This window comes from Rhynchophorus ferrugineus, unplaced genomic scaffold (genome assembly GCF_030347505.1).
Source record: "Rhynchophorus ferrugineus isolate W39M unplaced genomic scaffold, kcgeb_rfMv2 rfM1, whole genome shotgun sequence".
NCBI classification, from domain to species: domain Eukaryota; kingdom Metazoa; phylum Arthropoda; class Insecta; order Coleoptera; family Curculionidae; genus Rhynchophorus; species Rhynchophorus ferrugineus.
In genome coordinates, this window is record NW_027472580.1 from 8,664,705 (window position 1) to 8,688,565 (window position 23,861).

Below are 23,861 nucleotides of genomic sequence, written 5' to 3' on the forward strand. Positions count from 1 at the left end.
ATTAGAACTCATTCTGTAGCATTATTGTGCACTGTTTCGTTTGACGACCATTATAAATAATAGTTTTGACGACGATCATCTGTTCAATTATAATATAAGAAGACAGTTTAATATTATTCTTGGGTATCCCGTATTATGATTGTTTAAATAAATGTTCAAGTTCAAGATATTATACATGAATTAACTCATTGTTGAGAATTGCTATTTGTGTATGATTTTTTTGTAAAGTTTGTTTTGTAATTTATTACTATGGGATCCAGAGATAAAGATAAAGCTATTCAAGCCAAACTTGTAAATATCTTTAAGCGAAAACCAAACGTTGGTACGTTATTTATAAATTATTGAATATAGATAATATTATGTTAATTTATTTATAATTTATAGGCTATAGTGGAAGAAATGAATTTACTCTATCTCAAGAGTTAATAAGAGATATAAGTAAAGAATCTCAGTTAAATATTAGACTTAAAACGTTAAAAGATTTATCTCTTACAGTAGAGCATGAAAACTTAGCTGATGTAAGACATTTTCTTTCTATTTATAGATGTAAAGTTTTATTAATTTAAACTTATCAAATAGTTTCAAATTGTATGATTTATAGAATGTCGTTGAAAAACTTTGGAGTTGTACCGAAGATCTCTTTGCTAAAGAAAATCCAACAGAAGCAAGACATATGATTTTTTCATTTACACAATCTCTAGTCAAAGGTCGAATGGAGAAAGATAAACTAGGAATTATGAGAGCACAATATTTCAGATTGATTAAACATCATGACCACCCTGAAGATATTGGCCAAAGATTGGATTTATTAATTACTTTGACAGCTGATGGTAACTACTTCTATTGCTATTACAAAATATGTTTAAAGAAACACTGATATGTTTAAGGACGAATTGTAAAGTTTTTTGAAGAAGAAATCGGTAAATTCATGCTAAACTGGTTCCCTGACATTTCACAAGCTGGTCGTATTGAAGAATACTTAAACATGCTTGACAACATCATTCACTATAATGCTGCTTATTTGGATGAAAGCATTATAATTGACTTTATACAGTAATGTATATTATATAAATGTTATCTAGTTACTAATGTTAACAATTTCAGTCATATTTGCTTGTTGTGTCAGCCAACTACACAAGATTCAACTATAAAAAGTTGTTTGAAAGTTTTATCTAGTATTGTTGCATTCAGTAATATGTCCCCCCAATGTTTGCCAACTTTCATCGGATCTTTATGTCAAACTGTTGTTCGTGAAAAACACAGTCGCGACAGCTGGCCAGTGAGGAATTAGTCTATAAAATATTTGGGTTTAGTTCACTTAGTTTTTTAATTACAGATAATGAAAAATCTCCTGGGCACACATCTGGGTCATTCTGCAATATACACGATGTGCAACTTACTGCAAGAATCCTCGCTTAAGGATCATGTGGATATATTGAGAGCTTCAGTGTTCTTCATTCGTATGGGCTTATGGACTATTGGACCATTACAAAATTTGAAATGTCCACCAAGTTCTATTTTGCCCTATTTTCTCTTAGTAATTATATGTCTTAATTACAAATATCATAAATATAAAAGGAAATTTGTAGGCTTTGAAAGGTAACCACGCATCAGTAGCGCTTGAAGTAGGCTATGCTTTGCAACAATTGGTTTGCCATTACGAGCAATATCTACTGGATTCCTCCTGGTCAACTATATTAAAAATTATGTCTCGTATATTGTCTATATCCAATTCTAGTAAAGGTATATTAATATTAAAATTTCGGCGAGAGAAATACGAACATACCTATCACGTTTTCAGATCAGCTTATTCTTAAGCCTCAGATTAAACCTGTAATTAATGAAATAATGAACTCAATAGAGAACTACATCGAAAAGGGCCTCTATAACGGAAACTTGGAAAGTTATTACTTACTTGTGGAAGAATTTGCAGCGGATAGACCAACGGAATCGATCTTAAAACTGATAAAGCACCGTTCTCTAAGTATATTGCCCACTCACCACTTATGGATGACCAATTTATACAATTTGTTGCATAAATATTTCAAAAAGGAACCGAGAACCGAAATAAGACTTAAAGTTTTGGAAAACCTCATGAATGTTTATGTGATCTTCAAGGGTCAATATGAGGATGAGCTGATTGAAAGGATTATCGTTCCTCATATGACGTCTGTGGTGACCGATAGAGATGCAGTGGTTCGCGCCGCTGTTGTAAAAATGCTGGTGGAAATGTGTAGAATGTGCGAGTCGAAACGTTGTTTGGAATTATTAGATGTCCTAGAAAAGGTAAGAGCATTATTTTAGCCATGGCAACAATCAAATGAAAACTTTCGGACTATTAGATAATTAAGATGTATAAATAGACATTATGACTAATTGTCTTCCATTTTATTTCTGTGGAAAATAAAGGTTTGATGCCACTTCTATGTAAATAAATCGTAAACGTCAGAAGCCAAAGTTCTAATATACTTAAAACTCACAGTAATAGAGAGTAAACTCAATAGGGGTTTCTGGAGAAAAGTTTCACTACGTCCAAAATCTAGATGAGGTTACAAACACACATTCAAGTAATTTTATTGGTCAGTTTAAATCTCTATTATATGTACCTGTAAAGAAAACATTTTGCTGTGAAGATATTTGATTGGTTTTTTGAATTTGAAGATTTACAACGCATGTGCGGCACGTGACATCCCTGACGCCACATTTCACTGACCAATGAAATTTAAATAAAAAAAGAGTTTTTATGTGTGACATGGGATATTTGCCTCTATAAGTTTTATTTTACCTTTGCTTAAAGAACTATCTATAATAGATTATAAACAAATGTTTCACTTAACTTTTTTTTACATAATTGTTCTGGCATGTATGTTTTTAATCCCATGATTTCTAATATATCCAGTATCCTTATGCCACAACATATTGATTTGGATATTTTGCCAATTTTTTTTTTTTTTATAAATTAGCACCTTAAATTTGACACTATTATACTAACGCATCATAGAAACGAAATGGACCAATTAAATGCCTTTGTGGCTCTCAACAAATTCAAACAAGCAATAATGTGACATCTAGATATTGCACGTCGCGAAACATTTCTCCAAAATTGCCTATAAAGTTGATTTAACTATTTTCTCTGTCACTTACATTGAAGTTTTCACATTTGTAAATTGTACTAATGTAAGAAACTTCTTCGCATTAAAAAATGAGCTCTCGGCATATTATAACTCTAACTCTGTAAATTCTTGTTCCCCCAAACTATAAATGTAGGTAAAAACAATAATCTCACAAAATAAAATGTGATTTACATCAGTTTACATGGAAATTACATTTACATTAAAAGTTATAGAAAACTGTCGTATTTCGTATGTTTATTTTATTAAATAATATAGGAACTTAGCCACTACTACTTTCTTTAACTCGTTCTGTAACAAATCATATGAATGGATATATTCATTATCTAGAAATCACGGCTTTTTATTTGGCCTATAAATAAAATAGAAAATAGTAAATGAATAATTTTTAATACACTAACTTTCAAAAAACAGTAAACATCTTTATATGATGATATTGAGAGATTGTCATTAAATTTTTTTTTAATGTCAGGTTTTAATTTGGTTCAGCTTCAGTCTACTTTATTGTTGTGATATTATCTACCCATGCTTATGAAAATAATCTTTCGAATGGAACCCGTGGTAAATAGTGCACAAAATTTGTCAGGAAACATTGCATTGGTGTCTTGGGATTGTGTATTATCGCTGGGATATAATAAATCGTCTTCAAAATATGCTGTACTTATTATTTCTTGATAATTTGCTGTTGATATAGATTCTATATTGGAAATATATTTTTAAAGCTATCCATATGGATATTTTTTAATCAAACTTCTTCATTGGTATGAACATCTGCAATAAACTGTTTTACTATCGTTCATTACTGTTCTAAATATTTTCTTATCGTCATATTTATTACTTTTTGTTTTATACTCATGGCTAATGGCTGTTAAGAAAAATAAACATTTCTTAAAATTCTTTATCTACTGCATATGTATCACATATTGAGATCATTTTGTACATTGAACAGATCGTTTAACCTGGAACATCCAGCTTGGTTCTTTTTTTCTTCTTTTTTAATGCTTTATTAACTTTTCAACGGCAAGACTAATTAGTAATTTTAAAATGGCGTATATCAAGTGCAAAATTAGTTTTATATTTTAGTGTGGATTGTAGAAAAAGGAATGGAATAATGATAATAATACCACGTTACATTATCTTTAGATTAGTCTACATAAGTTATGTACATCTCTTTCAGTTTCTGTTCAGTCCATTTGAACATCCTCAAGCGGATTCTAATTATCAGGATGTTATATGTCTCGTTGATGGCCTGACGAAAATATTGAACATAAAAATCATAACTTACCCTTCCTCGCATGCCGTTAAAATATATCAGATGTTTGTTGCATTTTTGGAGAAACATTATGAAATGCCTCTGGTGTTTCAGTCTTGCAATAAAATCAGATACACGGTACGTTACAGTTCACTAGATTCATGAGGACTTCATAAATTAACGAATATATTCCTTAGATATTTGACTGTTTCCTTAAAATGAGAGCGGATTCTTATTACCACCTTGGCTACCCAGATGGAGACCGTGTGAGGTTTAGCCCGTATTTATGCGTTGTGTATCGAAGCTCGTTGATTAACACTCCTCCGCCTCAATCACCAGCGATTACACCACAACCCAACTGTGTGATCACTTATATTTCACTTCGCAGGGCATTTAAAGTGATACTGACATGTTTAAGATTGGAAAAAGGTAACGTTGATTAAATGTCAGGTAAGCGAAAGGGAAATAGTCCACGTTTTTAAAAAACAAATGTTTAAACAAGTACCTTATACAATTGATGTCTTCGTGAAGACTAGTTCTGTAAAATTTTGATTCGTCAAAAGAATGAATGTAAAGTTTTACTGCATACGGCATACTTCAAAGATTTTTTCATATGGTGTATCTTGTACGCACAACTTTATCTAATACTGCTTCGTCTCATCTGTCGCTGCCACTTTATTTAGCCTCCTATTAATTGTCAGAAAGGTATTTATGAAGATCATACAAATAGAACTTCAAATAGCTTATGAAGAATCAAGCCGAGAAGAGCTAACAAGATTTACCCATTTATAGAGAAGCATACTAAATGTTTAAAGCATGAGATTGTCTTTTGTTATTGATTTTCTCTCTTTTTTCTACAATATACATTGACACACCCTTTAAGCAGATCTGAAAGCTGTTCATGTGTCACTAAAAATTATTAAAAGATATCTTATGATTATTTCATTAGCTACATGCGAATGCTAAATCATTTGAGATCCGAGCCTGTATTCGCCAATGTTTCTGCACCACTTACCACTACTGAGTGACTATTTACTACTGAGCATATTACAATTCATGAACGTTTACAGAAGCAGCTCGATCATGCGGTCAAGTGGTTCAAATTCTGGAGGTTGCAAATCAACCCCCTGAAAACCCAGGCCATCATTTTCCATAAGAAGCGTTACGCACTGCGCGTCTCGCAACTCGATACCGCAATAATTTCATGGCTGGATAACGTCACGTACCTAGATCTCCACTTCGACCGACGTTTAGGTTGGTATTCCCAAGTCCAGAAAGGTTCGGGGATAACAAACCTGCTATCTTCTCTGATCTGCCCTTCTAGCAGACTTCCCATCTCCATCTTGTAAAATGTTAATTCGGTCCGTTAATTAACTCCTCTGCGGATCTAATGTCTACTTCAAGTTTGTTACACCCAACCAGGTCAAACGGCTTCAAGTTTTCCAAAATAAGCTCCTCAGGAAAATCTTACACGCTCCATGGTTTGTCAGAAATAATCAAATTCATAAGGAAACTGACCCACATATGCGTCATACATTCCACCGCCTAGTTTTAAGCCAGAATAAAAAAAAGTACTGAGCATATTAGTGGATATGTGAAAAGCTTTAAAAAACTGTTAACAAGCTTCTTGACCGACCTGATGGTAGCGCTATATTCGCTGATACAGTTCATGGCTAGCTCTTGTTGACTTTTAGTATTCTTTATGATATAGTTCACATTTCAGAGCCATTTGACTTAGTAGTTAACGAAGAAAAGGCTAAAATATTGACAACTGACTGAATGTCTGTTGTAAATTTCAGCAAGACCCGTTTAGAGGAAGTACTTGAGATCAGAAGATGTAATACAGGAGAAGAAAGTGGTATTTACTGCTAAAGTAATAGGGCGAGTCGGCCAAGCTGCTGCTTCTCTAAGGTTGTACATGTGAAGGAAAGGAAATATTAATCAAGACTAAAATTCGTCACTTCTTGAACTCGAACGCTTATCTTACCAATAATTTTGTATTGCTCCATGACACTATTACAGTCTAACATCTGTAAGTTTGAAATACTTTAAATTCTACATGTTTTTCTTCGAGAAAAATGAGATAATTTGATTAGTATTACTAGGGTATTTTACTACCTTGAGTGCTGAATATTAGGACCAGACAAAATTACTTGGCTTTGATACAATGTATTCACTTAAGGTTATTACAATCGATAAATGGTCTGACTCTAGTTCTAGATGGCAGGTCTCGGATCTTATCTGTATCTGTTGGCCAATATATGGGTTTGTGTATTGTAAGTCAATTTGTTACTCTACCCTAAGTTGTAATCAGTCTTGATCTCCAATGTGTATGTTTTGCATTGTAGTCAGCGCCTATAATAGATCGATTTCCAGAATTCTAAAAACTGTTTATTTTCTGTTTCTGTTTGAAAGATTCAAATTTGGTACTGTGATTTGGTGGGTTATACAAACTGGCTACTTTGATGATGCTGTGCTGTTTTTAGTTATAATTTTCACAACTCGAACGAAAACTAAGTTATTACTGTAACTATCTGAAAGGCATTTTAGAATTAATATCAGAAAAAAGAAGAGTGAGGAAGAAATGGCATTATTCCGGGGCTCAGGAAGATAAAACTGAGTTGAATCTTACATCCCAACTGACATGAAATTAAACAATTTAAAAGTGACACCATGAATGAATTTTTGCGTCGATTTGCTAATAATGCTAGTGCTGAGTATTCGCTGTGGAGAGCTACGGAAGACTTAAAAGAACCTATCATGCAAAAGTCTCCGATAAAAAATGAGGATGAGAGCTAGGTCAGAGATGATCAGAAGAAGGCTACAAGACTTGCAGACCACCTCAAGATGGTGTTTCAACCCCATATAGTGGATGACCCTGTGTCATTGAACAGGAAAGTATGAAAATTCCACTATAACTGAAGTTAAAAAAGAAAAAAATATATTACAGCAAGAAAAGCTCCTGGTTTTGATTTAGGAAAATATTGACTTCCAAGAAAAGCACTAGTTACTGTGGAAGGTGTAAGCGTCATCCCGGCTTATATCATTATTACCAACTATGTCCAAAATATTTGAAAAACTTGTATTGAAAGGGATAAAACCAATCATTAGTTAATTTGATCTCAGGAAACAACGTTCCATGATTTTTTTAGGTTCACAGAATAACCTCATAGAAAAAAACACTAGAAGAAAATAGCTGTTCACTCGGGTCTTGCCTACATTCAATGAAAATGTTGCTACATTTGCGGATGACACTGCTATCCTAAGCATTGGGAATAACACTGAACAACCAAAAAACTACAAATAACTATTGTCGAAATACAATGTTGAACAAAATAAATAAAAATAAATCGGTGCATATTAATTTCACCAATAAAAGAATCAAGTACAAGCCAGTATATATAAATCAACAAGTAATCCCATATGGAAATGCAGCCTTGGTCTGGTATTGAGGCGTGACCCTTGATGTTAAACTCAGGTGGAAAAGAAAAAGGAAGAAAAAAATGTGAAAGACTCAAGCTGAAGTATAAAGAAATGTACTGGTTATAGGGTAGCTCTGTCAGTATATACTAAGCTTTTACTTTACCAACAGGTCTTAAAACCAGTATGGGCTTATGGCTTTCAACTCTGGGGTTGTCCCATTTAAAGCAAGATAAATCTTCATCTATTGAGATAATGTATGCACTTCATCTATTCGGATGCTAATATAAGAACTTAAGTTGTAGTATTATTAAAGGAATTATAGTCTTTCAATGAAATTTAGGATATTTTAAAAACGTGAATTGTTTTTCTCACATACCTAATTTAAATAATCCACTATAATCGTACTCCTGTTACAGATTATGAAGTCCTAAATTTAGTGTTAAATGGTATAACGAAGGGGCTTGAAAACAAATCTCTTGTCATCGGTAAAGGAAATAACGAACTAGATTTATTGGTGAACGTTCTTTGCTCTATGGTGAGTTAACATAAAAACTATAACATCAAAAGGTACCGAAAACTGACCTCCCACAGGTATCAGATCGTAGCATCAACCTTCCCGACTCTTTGAACGTTAAGATCAGCAAACCTGATTTTCACACGACAATATCGTTAGTGTTGGTTAATCTGGCCTCCTATCACTCCTACCTGGACAACAACAGCCAGCAAAAGATGATCCGATGCATAATGAAGTGCATCCAAAGCGCTCCGAAAAACTCACAACCCTGTATTTCAGCTTTGACCATTTGCACCTTGGAAATGAGAGATGTAATGGTGAAGATTTTGCCCGAAGTCTTGCTCAATCTGTCAAAAATGTCTCCAACCCAACACATTGCAGTTCCTGTATTGGAATTTCTATCCAGTAAGTAGTACGCCTTAAATCTAAACTTAAATTAAATAAGTTTTATGGCAAGAGGATATAGATTCTATAATAATTATATTTCCACTCTGGTAAGGTAATAAGTATTTTTCATTTTTTTTGACAACTTTATGATTCACAATTAAAATGATTTATCATTCAGTTTGTTATCATTCTGAAGAAGAATTCTTAGAAGTTTTAGCTAACTTATATGAAAAAATTGTAACTGGATAGATTTTTAAAACATTTATCAGTACTAACCTTCCTGTATTATGAAGCATGAAACAGTGAAACAATCTCATTCTTCAAGTTTTAAACTGAAGTAAAGAATGTTTCACTTTTAAGATACTTCTAATAAAAGATCTAATAAAACTTCTTTTTATTCCCATTTAAGTTGTAGTGTCATTGATTTATGATAATATAAATGAATTTGATCCCCCTTGACTTATTAAAAGTGTAGGAACCACTGATCTTGAAGATAATTTTATGGTTATAATATGTTCTATTACATAATGTATTATGAACTGTAAAAATTAAACCCCTACTTGGTAAGTAGAACAATTAGCTTTGAGTGAAAATATATTTTCTTTTAGCCATGACTCAACAGCCGACGATTTTTGCAAATTTTGTCGCTGATCAATACATGTCTGTGATTGCAGTGGCGTTATTTTACACAAATCCCTTCAAATACAACCATTATATTGTGTCCTTAGCACACCATGTTATTGCTGTATGGTTTTTGAAATGTAGAATTAACTTCAGAAAAGACTTTGTCAGTTTTATTATAAAAGTAAGCTCGACTAACGAGTAGTAGTTAATAATAATTAACAAATAACCGTAATTTAAAGGGACTGCAAGCAAGCATTCAGTCGTTTGAAGATAAGTTTCTAAGCAGACAAGACTTGTCCAGTCTGAATCAAGACAGTTCCGATAGAAAGCGCAGTTCCAGTTTAACCGAACAGGGTCTGTAATAAAAAGGGAATGATGAACGATGATTTGTAAACATTAATTCGTAGGTTCTAGACGGCGAGAAGAGAGAACTATGGGCGGTAGAATGGAAAAGGGCGCCATCAAAAGGTTTCATATACCAAACAAGGGAACTTTCTATGAGGAACTGAACGAAACTTGCATTGATCTAATGGCTCGTTATGCTTATTCGCCGTGTAGCGCTTTACCAAAACGGTAAGTTAAAAAATAGCTCCATAAATTTTTCACCATGCGTAATACTTAAAATATTGCCAAAATTAGTTATTAGAACTCGCAACTCAATTAATCATCAAGTTGGCACAGGGGGAGGGTGTCTAATTCTCGACCAAACATGCTCTTATTGGTGACTCACTTCACTATACCTTACATTTATTTGACGAACATGTCTAAACTAAAAGGTAAATTGAAAAGCTTTTTATTCAACATAATTCCCTTCAAGGGTGATTTACTGATTATAGCGACCTTCCAACTTTTCGATACCATTTTTCTGGTACGATTTGTCCTTTGCTTCAAAATAGGCCGTAGTTTCGGCGTTCACCTCTTCATTCGACGAAAATTTCTTCCCAGCGATCATTCTTTTGAGATCTGAGAACAAGAAATAGTCGCTGGGGGCTAGATCTGGAGAATACGGTAGATGAGGAAGCAATTCGAAGACCAATTCATGGATTTTTGCCATCGTTTTCACTGACTTGTGACAGGGTGCATTGTCTTGGTGAAGCAGCACTTTCTTTTTCTTCAAATGTGGCCGCTTTTCGGCGATTGCGCCCTTCAAACTTCTATTTCTTACTAACTGTTGATATGCGTTTAATCAGGCTTCCTGGAGCTGAATTTTTATTGAATGGTGGACAGTCTGTAACTTGGTTAGTTGGAAACAAGTTGGTGACAGTTACGACAAGCGGATGCACCCAGAAAGTGTTGAAGCAGGGATTATGCGATAAATGTTGGAGCATGTGCAACACGAAAAACGATAGCCGGTTAATACCAACGGGTAAATCAATTCGACATATGCGTTAAAGTTAATATATTGAGCATTCAAATATTTGGCATTTAGGAAGCGGTAGTACAGAGCCTAGCCGTCAAAACTCGAATGAGAAATCGAGTAACTCTGTCAGTTCACCGCACGAGGAAGGGGGAAGAGTAGGAGAAGAACTAGTAACTACCAAATTACAAGAAATGTTTCAGACTGAAGACATCAAAGGGGAAAGGTACTCGTGTGCTTGTTGGTGTCAAGGATGGGCAGAAATTTATATAAGAAGGCCTACAGGTAAATTTATTAAATAATTATACAGTAGATTTCATTTAGTATGGCCTTGTATGTAACAACTGTTCCATTATACTGTAGTAACTTCTAAGTCTCTTTAAAACATACTTAATTGCGAAACTGTTTTAATTCTAAGTGAATTTCACGTGAGGTTTTGAAATGTGTACGTTTGGAGATATGAACCTATACACCTATTTTTTTTAGGTTCAGTTGGATTTTCTAAAATTCACTGATTTTTGTAAGATTTTGTTGAGAAAATGTTTTTGATATTGAAATAATGTATTATAAAATTGTGAATGTTGTTTTGTAAAAATATTACTTTTACTTAATTATTAGAAATTATTTAAATTAGTGTAGTTTTTTCTTGTGCTAAATCTAAATATTTTAAATTCAGATTTTAATATCTTTGTTCATTTTAATTCTTTTTTACTATAAAATAAAGATTAAAATACACTACCGTTCAGAAGTTTGGAAACAATAAGGCAGTTAAAAAAAAACGACTCGCCTATAAATTTTGCTTATCTTTTTAACTTATCAAGTAATCTGTTAAGTATTCTGAGTCCACTATCTTCCATTCACTCTGTAGGGATTCCCACAACAGTCATGAGCTCGATGGGCGTCAATTCTTCACTTTTTCTAATTCTATTCTTCCCATACCTAATATGTAACATATAATGAATCAAGTTCATTCCATACTATTCCTATAGGAGAGAGGTTTGGCAATTGTAAGGGCGAATTCATTATTTTCAAAATTTCTTCTATTCGTTTTTGCTCTAGGAAGTGGCAATTTTGAGCAATGTTTAGGGTCGTTACCTTATCGATAAAAAACTAGTAATTTTGTTGATTGTTGTTAAAAGCGAAGCCGAAAAAATAGTAAATTAGAATACCAACATGTTGATTTAACGATTTATTGCAGTATTTTTTTTTTATGTCAACTAAAAATGGATTTTTTTAGAGTTTTTGAATGGTACTGTATATAGTACTTAAAGAATCGGATCTAAATTAGTTTGGGCTATCATAAATTAGAGCATATAAGACTTGTTTGCCTGTTCTTGTCTAGGATCAACACTTTTATCATTAAAAGGTGGATTGCTTATTTAATAGTCACCTAATATATACTTGTTTGTCGTTTAGGTAATATGTCTTGGGCTATGAGGATTCAAAATGATATAAATTATACGCATGCAAATTACGAATTTCCCTTAAACGAAATTTCTACATTATACATGCCGTCGTTATACGAAGAACCTCAAAGACCCGTACTGGTTAGACAAGATACCTTTGATGAAAATCAAAGCACTCATGAGGATGACAAAGCCAGCGGTCAAGGTAAAATACCGTCGAACTCATGTTCAAACTTGATTAATGTCAACCAATATCAACAGCTTCTCCCAAACAAACACCATCTAGACAAAGTTCTCAAGATAAACCGGATGACGAAAACGACGAGATCATTTATGAAGATGGTACGAGGTCCAGAAACCCTGTAAGGCGATCAAATTCAAGTCCCGAAATGTCAGCTGGATGGAAGAATCCTTTCCTGAAAATGGGCTCATCATCAGGATCTTCGGAAAGTGACAGCATAGACGATAAAAAAGGAAAAATGTATTCTAAAGACATGAGAGTCAGTTGTGAAGCCATACCAGAAGAAATCGCAGGTATATAACATGAACAACGTCACCCTCTAAAGCTTTGATATCGAAATTCTTACATACTTCGGTGAATTGTTTATTTATATACTATATATCTATGGTACTGTCTCATATAGATGCAGCACCTCCTCCTACCTCTGTAGGTTCATCAAATCATCCATCATTGTTAAGCTATCATAGCTACCCCGGATCTTCGTTGCCAAGCGATACAACTATCTCATCTAAGCCTTATCAAACCGTTCCCCCATCTCCAGCAGTTCGCACGTCATCTGGACAGCAAGATTTCACTAAACGTCCCACAAATCTGCCAACTATGACCGCCCTTCAGCCGTTATCATGTAAACCACCCCAAAGTCCAACGCAAACAAGCCCCCGAATGTCCAGGCATTCTACTGGAAGTAGAGGTAACTAAGATTGTTGTTAAATGAAGAATCTTTGATAATAATGTTCGAAATCGCAGGTGGTCAAGAACTGCAGAAAAGTACTTCTTCATCCACTGTGCTAGACAGGAATTCACATTTGAATCAGGCCAGAGAAAGGGCGAAAGAACGGAAAAATAGTGGTAGCACTGAACGCCTAGCAGCTATCGATACAAGTCAGCCTATATGGGGCCGTGATAGAGTTCATACCATCTCTGTTATGAGGTAAAAACATCGCGAAACTAAAAACACCATAATCATATTTAATACACTTACAGCAGATCAGAACCAGTGAGACATCCAAATCGATCTAAGGAAATCCCCAGAAGCGGAGTGAATCCAAGTTTTGTATTTCTTCAGTTGTATCACACGTCGTGTTTCAATGAAAATAATAAAGTCGAAAGACCTTTACTTATTGGATCTACCGATGCGATTTCCAGGTAATTTCGAGCTACGTACAGTGCTCTTTAACTTGCATTATAATTTTATGTGATTAGGTCAGTGAAAATATTGGACAATATACCACCTTATGAAACCCATACCATTGGTGTACTGTATATAGGAAAAGGACAAGTCAACAACGAAATTGAGATATTGAGAAATAGCTTCGGTTCGTTGAGATACACGCAATTTATTGATAATTTGGGGAGCTTAGTGAAAATATCTGACGTGGATCCACAAGTGTTTTATCTAGGTAAGTAAAGGATGATATATTTTGAGCAAAAACCAAGTATTGTATCGCCCAAAATATATACTTCGATCAATACTCTCTCAACGAGTTATTTTTAATATCCCAAAGAAGCAAAACATTTTCGAAATGTGTAACATCTTAGCTAAGTGCCAGTTATCTTTTCGTCAGACTATTTTGTCATTTATTTACCCCCCTTGTAATAAATAAATACCCCCCAAAGCTAGACTATAAAAAAGCTATATTTAGTTTTATGAGACATTTCAAAAAGTGTCTTATATTTCAATACAAGCTGCTGCATAGAGGCATTTTGAGTGCTATTTTTTAATAACTTTCTCCATGTCGAAAAAATTATACTATTTGGCGGTAAACTAAGTACCATTCGATAATTCATTCCTTCAAGCTTGAGCAGTTCATCATTTAATCATCTTCGCCTACTATTACTAAGACAATATACAACTTATGTTCTTATCAAATTTAACCCTTTACTTTACATCTATTTCTATCACATTTAAGATGTACATAGCTCGCAGCACCCTCACTATATCATGATTGTGAAAATTTGAAATTACAAAAATTAAAAGTTTTATTCCAATTAAGATTAAATATTTCCTTCAAATTCGTAGGTGGCTTGGACCATACCGGAGCTGACGGAAAGTTTGTTTACATCTGGCAAGATGATATTGTAAGAGTGACTTTCCATATTGCAACATTGATGCCAAGCAAGGATTCTGATCCAAATTGTATCGACAAAAAAAGACACATTGGAAACGATTGTGTTAACATAGTTTATAACGAAAGTGGGGAAGAATTTGATCTAAACACAATCAAGGTAGGTGGTTTCGTTATACTATTGATCCATTAAAAAACAAATCGCATCATTTTCTTACAGAGCCAGTTTAATTTTGCGTGTATTATTATTCATCCACTTGATCATAACGTCAATCGGGTGATAGTGAAGATTAAGAGTGACCTTCAAGACTTAGATGTGGTTGGAAACGAAGCCAAGGTGGTGTCTGATCAAAATTTGGCCACATACGTCCGTCAAACAGCGCTACACCATAATGTAAGTTTCACAATAATTGGTTCGATAATTATTAACGACCTTTTTGTGTAGTTGGCTTCGTTAGTAGCAAAATCTTTGAAACATAATTCAAACCCTTATGCTTCGAACTGGTTGGAACGTCTGCGGCAAATAAAACGTATCCGCAATAAAGTTCTGGACGAACTCCAAGCCCGAGAACAAGAGAGCGATTTTCCAACCGAAGAAAGTAAGAGCAGGCAGCAGATATACGAAGATTTCACAAATTATTCCTAAATGTTTCTTGAATATAACCGACAATTTTATATTTATTAAGTTGCATTTAATTAGGATGTTGTTGGTATATAATTTAAGGCTGACTACAGTGTTATTCAAATATGAAACTATAAAGTACATTACAACAATAACCACTTACCTATGAAATATATATGTATTTAAACATTTATCTTTTATTTTAAATTCATATAGTAGCCGGCTTGGTTGGCACAATAGTTAATAGACTAGTCTTCCTATTGTTGCGATATTCGGCGGTTCGAATCCTGCTGTGGCATGGTCGTAAATTTGTATTTGTGGCCATTAAAAAGGTAAAAATGTAAAATCCGACATGGAAAGTAATCCCAGTAACCTGGGTGGATAAGACCGGATGTCTTTTGGGATAATCTCCAAGTTCGCCAGTCAGTAGACTGAATGCCGAGGACCATGGTTCGGAGCCCACATTAAGCAGTAATACGTAGAAAAACAGTAATAGTAATAATATATAGATATTACTCTGTGGCAGTAAGTCTAGTCCAGATAAACCTGAGTTGGTAAAAAGGAGACTCAAAAATATAACGAACAAAAATTCATATAGCCCTTATATTCAAAGTTGCATATGGTTGACAAAGCCATTTTTTAACATTAACATAAAGCTAATATAAGTAATAATCATATATCAATATTTTTCTTAAATATTAAAAATAAAAGCACATTTCTTAATTATTCAATTTAATTTTAATGTAACCTCTAGCAATTTTATATTATTATATTTTTTGGTTGGTAACATAAATTGACAGTGACATTTAACAATGACAATCAGTTCAATGTTTGTGTGACGTCCCCATAGAAAAAAAAATCAAAAAGTAAACAATGTTTAATTAATTTAACCCCGTTACGGGTCAAATTAATCAACGTTTCAAATTGTTCTGCATTTGGAACATAATAGTTATACTAGTCAGAACTGATATATCTGGTACGTCTTCTGAAACTAAATAAAACAGAACGAGTGCAGCCATAAAAATGATTGACAAATAAACAGATTAAAACATAAATTGCCTTGGAGGCACAACAGTTTAAAGCCATGTCCGGACACGCTGTAGTTGTGTGGGAATATGAAATAAGAGCAGGTTATTGGAAACCGTACAGCCCCGCGGTAAGCCAACATCTCGAACGAGCTAATGGTAAACAATTAACTAGAGTAATATTGTCTGATGCTGATCCAAATTTACAAAATTATTATGTTAATTTACGGACACTTACTCAAGAATTAGAATATTCAGGTATTAAACTAAAATAACTATTCTTTAGTATCCTATTCTTTGATATTTTTCCATAGATGATGTGGTTCCTGTACGAAGAAAATGTTACCCTCCATCATCACCAGCGGGTAAAGGCGCAAAATGGGAATGTGTAGGGTCTGATCATGAATGGCATGCTTTTGATATGGATATTCAGTGCCTTATAGAGGAAGCTTGGGCGAGGGGTGATCAAACAATTGATATGAGCAAAACTCATTTAGGATTTCCTTATATTATAAACTTTAGTAATCTTACACAAATGTGGCTAGCTAATGGATATGTAAGAAGTGTGAGAAGGATAAAGCAAGCACCATATCCTTTAGTCAAAGTTAGATTAGAAGAGTTAGCTCCAGTTACAGGTAGAAGAAATGCTGATGTAAGAAAAGCCTATTCAAATAATCCTTCACAAAACCAATCAGCTAAAGTAATTGGAACAAGTGCAGCTTTAAATTCAACTAGTGAACCTCAGAAAAAAACAGTATCTAAAAAGAAAAGTTCATCTAACAAAAATGGGAAGAGTAGTGAAGCTACACCAACAAACCTAGCCAGAGTTATTTTAAATAATTTGAATATATTTGGTAACTAATAGAATAATTTCTAATGATATATATGTTCATTTTCAACATTATAGGGCATAAATCAAATAATTCTAATAACAATGGTCAAGCTCAACAAATAGATAATCGTACTCTTTTGGATGCCGACAGTAGTAGTACAAAATCTGGCCGTAGGCCTAGTTTAGATACAGTTTCAACATATTTAAGTCAAGAGAGTAGAGAAAGTCAAGCTACAGCTTCAACAGCTGATTTAATCAATTGTAGTGGTAGTGATGATGGTATCATCGAAGGTGTTGATAATATCTCTTCTATAATAGGTATGTAACCAAGGTTATGTCAAGTTATCATATAATAATGTTGTTGGGTTGTAGGTCTTGATCCTGCTAGTGCAACTATATCTAGATTTGTAAGAGTGTCTAAGCCAAGTGAATGGGCTCCAAGACAACCATGTCCTCTTTGCCGTCAACCTTTAAAACCATCAATAGTAGTAATAGCTCTTCCTTGTAATCATGTTCTTCACTTGGATTGTTTAAATTATTCATTAACTGAATTACAAGAAGCTGGAGCTCTTTTACATATACAGTGTGCTGTTTGTGGATGTATATACGGAGAGAAACATGGCAATCAACCTCCAGGCACTATGGAATGGGGCATTATTGAAAGAAGCTTACCAGGCTTTCAAAACTTTCGAGCAATCCAAATTGTATATAAGTAAGTTAATTCAATATTTTAGTAATGTGTATAATTTTATTTATTATCTTTTTATAGTATCCAGTCTGGCATTCAGGGGCCAGAACATCCCAACCCAGGAAGGGAATATTACGCGGTAGGATTTCCTAGAGTTGCCTATCTTCCAGATAATCCCAAAGGAAAAAAAGTTTTGAGGTTGTTGAATGAAGCATGGCATCGTAAATTGATATTTACTGTGAGTATTGTAGAACTGTTAAAGATAAAATGACTAGTCAACAAAAAAACATTTATTTAATTAAATCTTATTAATGGATTTATAAAAGTGCATAAGGAAATAATATAGGCTGATAAGTTAACGAATATGTTATTTTTAAATTAATCACCGATCAGATCGAATTACGCAAACGTCAGAAAAGTTCTTCTTCTGGAACATATATTGCATTGTCGAGAAAATATCTTTTTGATACCTTTTCTATAGTCGAAAAAAATTTAAAACTATCATGTACTGGGAGATTTTTCCAGTCAATCCAAGATGTTCTTTTTGCTCATGCCCCAGGTCTGCTTATTAGTTCATAGCCCAGTCATAAAAGCCAAAGAAGATGATCAACCTCCGAATGAGAGGTAATAAGTCTCATAAAATCCCAAATCCGCTTTTTAAGATATCAAAGGTTACAAAAATCTTTTTTTTTGCAAATATCTTGCCTCCTATGGTTTTAGTGCTATGTACATTTATTGCGGATATTAAAGAAAATAATTTTTTGATTAAAGTTATTATTAAGGCTTAATACCGAAGACCATGGTTCGGAGCCCACATTAAACTGTAGGTTCAGTCCAAATAAATAAATAAGTCGTTTTATGTCGGAGACATCGGAGAATTATAAATGATTTTCATTCTTTATTAATCATTGCAGTATGTGTAATAACGTTTTCCATCAATCAAATATATATTTGTTGAATAAGTTACTATTCGTGTAATTAAAAAATTGTTGACTGAAATAATTTAATTATATTTAATTATCTTCTTTATCTTTATTTTTTTTGTATTATTTTTTTTATTATAATTTTTTTAAATATATAAAACGCCGCGTTTTTTAAATATATAAAACAAAGTCGGGTTTGTTCATTCACTTATAAATCGAGAACGACTGGAACGATTTTCACGGTTTTTGATTTGTTGGATTTATCTTCGTCCCGAATAGCGGAATAACTATTAAAAGCATGTGCCGAACAACTAGATTAGCAACGAGAAATCAAAGAGCTTATCGAACAGATCAACAACGAGCGCAAGAAGAAATACTTCAAGCAGCGTTTTTATACGATTTCACAATTAACTACAGTTCGTATCCTTTCGTTTGCATAAATATTGGACGTATTTTGCGAATATTGTGGGGCTTTGCTGGAGTTTTCTGGAGAAACGCCTGGATTGTGCTGCTGGCGATTTCCGCCAAACACTGACAGTCGTTCCAAGGTCGACTGCCGATGAAATAAATGATTGCTTCAAATCTGTGGCGCTATATAAAGAAACTTCAACTGACAGCAAACACGGGAATTGTATTGTTGGACGACCCATAAAATTTCTATTCTGTTCCTGTCTAGGAATCGAGCGGATTGACTTTTTTCCTCAGAATTTTTACAATTTTGTCTCATCGAAAGAAGAGGTCATCTGCAAAATATTTTCGAACATCATTGTTGTGGATCTCAGATGTGGATGGCTTAAACTTTATAATTCAGAATCAAATCTTTGGTACTCTGCATTCAAACTATACACATAACAAACGAAGACAAAGCCACTAATTATCCAATTGAATTTTTAAACTCCTTGGATGAGTCAGGTTTACCACCGTACAATTTAAACTGAAAGCGGGCTCGGTAATCATCATGCGTCGAAATCTAAACCAACCAAAACAAATGCAATGGAATGCACTTGGTGATAAGAAAATTAATGAGTAATATAATTCACGGGACAATACTTAAAGGAAACTTTAAAGATGAATTACAAGATTCTCGTTACAAGGATTTCCATGATCCCAACGAATATGCCCTTTGAGTTTAAACGAATTCGGTTCCCGATTCTTTGTCTTGATTTCGCCATGACGATTAACAAATTACAAGGCCAATCCTTGACTGTTTGTGGTCTCAACTTAGAAAATTCATTTCTTTTTTTTTATGGTCAATTGTACGTGGCATGTTCACGTGTTGAGAAATCATCCGCTCTATATGTTCTTGGACCTGATCAAAAAACCAAAAAAAATGTCGCATTTCACAAGGTGCTTCAATAAAGAGAACGATAAAATGATTGATATAGTAGATTTTTCTACTTAATATCTATTTTATATTCATTGTATTATGTTACTTCCAGAAAATCGCACTTAATATTACATGTTAAGTAGAAAAAGTTAAACAAATAAATTTGTATTTCATTTTTATTTAGTTCACTAAATTTTTATCACTAAAACATCACTAACGTTTTATATATTTATTTTAGTATATGTTCAAATACGGGCAGGTTTTACAAAATATTTGAATACAACATGAACATCTCAATATCAATTTTCTTCGTCTTCCGGTCGCTCGAAAATGTCTACTTCAGTATCATCATCATCGTCGTTAAACATATTTATCTTCAGATATTCAAGGATTTCGGAGTCAAAAATGTTATATCCGTCTAAATCTCTTTAAGGCAAGCTTATGCATTACGCTGGCTAAAAGCGAAAGGGCATTCTAGTTACAATATATTGTGTTTAGCAATTCATTTGAAGCTGTATGTAACATAGTCATAATCGATTCCGGAAATTTGTAGTTCCCAACCCCATTCGTGGGTTTCTAAATCATTTCTTAGCCAATTTAATAGTTTGAATTTAATAATGTACACGGTATGCTGTTGAGCCGCTGCACTGCACAAGTTTATTGAGTTTTGTTGGCCTGACGAATTGTGTATAACGAAGATGATCGATACTATAATAGGTCAATGGAAAAGTCCCCGGCCTACCATAGTAAAACAATTTTTTTTTGGCCTACCATAGTAAAACAATTCCCTTCAAGGGTGTTACATTGATTATAGCGACCCTCCAACTTTTCGAAACTATTCTTGTAGTATGATTTGTACTTTGCTTCAAAATAGGCCTCAGTTTCGTCGATCATCTCTTCATTCGACGAAAATTTCTTCCCCGGGTGCCTTTTGAGATCCGAGAACAGGAAATAGTCGCTGAGGCCAGATCTGGAGAATACGGTGGATGAGGGAGCAATTCAAAGCCCAATTCATAGATTTTTTACATGGTGCATTGTCTTGGTGAAGCAGCACTTTCTTTTTCTTCAAATGCGGCCGTTTTTCGGCGATTTCGTCCTTCAAATGGTCCAATAACGCTATGTAATAGTCGCTGTTGATAGTCCTTCCTTTTTCAAGGTAATCAATGAAAATTATTCGCATGCGACTATTGCGTTTTCCGACGCTTTGGAGCGGCTTCATCATGTGCAGTCCACTCGGTTGACTGTCGATTGGACTCCGGAGTGAAATGATGGAGCCATGTTTCATCCATTGTCACATATCGATGCAAAAACGCTTTCCCATATTCGTAAATAATATGATGTACACGCTCAGTTGATATCTTTCGAGTATCTGCTATTTCATTCAGTTTCAATTTACGGCCATTCAAAATCATGTTGTGAATTTTATAAATGTTTTCGTCGATAACCTCTTTTGGGCGTTCACCGTCTTCGGTGCTCATTTCACCACGTCTAAACTTAGCATGCCAATCCTTGATAGTTGATTTTCCTGGAGCAGTGTCCTGAAACTCGGCATCAAGCCAAGTTTTTGCTTCAACTATATGTTTTCCCTTCAAAAGGCAATATTTTAACAACACTTCCTTTTTAGCAATTTTTTTCACACTAACAAAAGTTGCTTCACTCAAAGTGCTATAATTCATAAACTAATGATCCTACAGCTGTCAAATTTATACACATCTTTTGAGGGTTAGGTGTCAGACCGGGGACTTTTCAATTGACCTGTTATTGGGATTTCATTTTTATGTAATATTTGTACAGGGCTGTTTTGAAATATTTAAGCTACTTGATCTAACTTATCAAGTTTCTCTAGCGTGTTTATAAGTGTTCCTTCCTTTTTAAACAATGCACAAGTCGTGTCACAGCCGCTAAATGCGTGCAAGAATAGAGTGTTTTTTCGAATGAGGATATTTATCAACACTTTTAGAGGGGTATAATTTAGTGTTAGCATTACCTTTACCAACTTTTTTAGGTACAATTAAAATGAGGAGCAAATCTATATTTTCTTTCATAACGGCAGTCCTTTTACGTTGTGATTTTTCGATAGCTTTTCTATGATAACATTTGCTTGTTCACTAGTCTGTTCTGTAGTGATACTAACAGCTATTAGTTTAATATAATTAATAAAAAATGGAAATTATTTATAATGATTATAAATGGAAATTATGGAAATTATTTATAATTTAAATTTTTTAATAATTTATGAGCTACTTTATTGGATGTAGTATTTTTTTAATAAATAGCTGAGCGCTATGCCCACTCCGCTCTCCATATCAAAAACGGTTGAATATATGAAAACATGTTTCAAATAAAAGTTGTAAAGAATTTTATTTACTGTAATATTCATAATAAATGCATATAGCATTATGTTCATAGGAAACGAGATGTTTTCAAAAAACGATTTTTTAACCTTTCAAATCTTAAGACAACTTTTAGAATGTTAAAATAAAGGTTTATACGGACTTACAGCTTATTATTTCTTATTCCGAGGTGAAACCTTTCATACAATTGTATTATCAAGATTTTGCATTTTATAAGCCCTAATTTTAAGTAGAATTTTAAAAATGTATCCCAATAATTTAAAAACCAGTAAAAATAGACATAATGTTACATAGGTTTTTAACAGTATATCCTTTATTATAGATCACTCGGTCCAACACTACTGGATGTGAAGACGTGGTATCGTGGAACATTCCTCATAAGACTGAAATAGGACCAAGCAACAATACACATAGTTACCCAGACCCGGGATATTTAAATAGTGTCTTACGAGAGCTGGAGGCGTTGGGTGTTGTTGAAGAAAACAGGGAGAAAAGATAGAACAATTGTTGTTTACAAGGCAGAATTAAACGTAGTCAAGAATATCGATTCATTTTATGTACATTGAATGACATAACCATTTGGACTTCTTGCCCAAAGAATAAGAATAATTCTAAGATGTAGAGTAAGTTTTTTTGTGATTTTGAAAAACTCAATTGAGAATTGAGATTAGATTGGCAATATTTTTAGAAATTTATTCTGCAGCTTTAATTTTTTGGAATATTTTATTTGATTTTATATAGAAATTTTATAGTAAAGTATTAACAGAAATTTTATATATTATATATATTGAGTATTTTTAAAAAATTGATAAATTATTTACCTATACGACTTTAGATGCAATACAATCTCATTGTATATTAAATCTTTAGTATTTTCCTTGTAATATATAGCGTAATGATAATACTGATTTCAGTACAAAAAAGAAGAATTTTATATACATACTTCATAGTTCCACTTCTTATGTGAAGCAATATTTTTTAGCTTTATTTGTATTTTTATACAACTGAGGTAAAGATATGAATTTAGAAATAAATATTTATATTGATATATGATAGTTTTATTATTTTAAGTAACTATCCAATTAATTAAATAAATATTCAGCGTTTGGCATTCACCGATCCATCAGTAGAACTTTCGCCATATTAAACGATGTTTTGTGTTTTTATAAACTCAGATATTTGTATTTATTTGAATAATTTACATAAAAAGATTTGAAGAAAATTATTTGGGTTTTTACATAGTTTCAAAATACACATAAAACACTAATAAACAGTATATGTGCAGTTTTGATCAATGAAATTTCCTGGTAATAAACTGAATGAAGTCTCTTTAGAATCCAGTTTTACACAATTAAGAGATTTTTGCGGAGATCGAAACAAAAGATAGTCGGACAGAGATATAGATCTAGGTTATATGATCACCAAAGATCAATTTTTGCCAAGCTACTGCACTAAATATATAGTATAGTAGCATTGTTTTATAATGGAAGACCGTTTTATTGACGAATCATGGCTGTTTTCTTTAATCGCATTAGTTGTTGGTAGTAGAATGCCAAATTAATGGTTTAGGCATATTAAAGCAATTTATGATGAACAATTATTTTATAGGCACACCAAACACTCACGGAAAAATCGAAATTACTTTTTCCTCAAGTTAATATATACGCGATAACTGAATCCAATTACATT

The 23,861-nt window shown here is 33.3% G+C and overlaps 2 protein-coding genes across 3 annotated transcripts; both read left to right on the forward strand.

The window, feature by feature from the left end:
• The first annotated feature begins 3 nt into the window (after nucleotides 1-3).
• Nucleotides 4-15,210, forward strand: gig (TSC complex subunit tuberin). 2 transcript variants are annotated; one of them, XM_076415279.1, is made up of 26 exons: nucleotides 4-322; nucleotides 385-518; nucleotides 602-830; nucleotides 888-1,053; nucleotides 1,105-1,279; nucleotides 1,337-1,537; nucleotides 1,590-1,743; nucleotides 1,802-2,286; nucleotides 4,309-4,521; nucleotides 4,581-4,812; nucleotides 8,223-8,341; nucleotides 8,398-8,725; nucleotides 9,316-9,512; nucleotides 9,571-9,685; nucleotides 9,739-9,904; nucleotides 10,522-10,697; nucleotides 10,761-10,973; nucleotides 12,105-12,299; nucleotides 12,356-12,628; nucleotides 12,739-13,026; nucleotides 13,083-13,266; nucleotides 13,320-13,481; nucleotides 13,539-13,735; nucleotides 14,356-14,561; nucleotides 14,622-14,795; nucleotides 14,847-15,210. In XM_076415279.1, exons 1-26 carry the CDS (start codon nucleotides 250-252, stop codon nucleotides 15,045-15,047), a joined length of 5,256 nt encoding a protein of 1,751 aa, XP_076271394.1. In that variant the 5' UTR covers nucleotides 4-249; the 3' UTR covers nucleotides 15,048-15,210. The 2 variants fall into 2 exon arrangements, with proteins under 2 accessions (XP_076271394.1, XP_076271400.1); XM_076415285.1 differs by having other exon boundaries at nucleotides 13,323-13,481.
• Nucleotides 15,211-15,752: 542 nt separating this feature from the next.
• On the forward strand, nucleotides 15,753-23,223 carry dx (deltex E3 ubiquitin ligase). Its single transcript, XM_076415560.1, has 6 exons — nucleotides 15,753-16,306; nucleotides 16,363-16,902; nucleotides 16,956-17,198; nucleotides 17,253-17,592; nucleotides 17,650-17,806; nucleotides 22,495-23,223. Exons 1-6 carry the CDS (start codon nucleotides 16,108-16,110, stop codon nucleotides 22,669-22,671), a joined length of 1,656 nt encoding a protein of 551 aa, XP_076271675.1. The 5' UTR covers nucleotides 15,753-16,107; the 3' UTR covers nucleotides 22,672-23,223.
• Nucleotides 23,224-23,861: the final 638 nt, after the last annotated feature.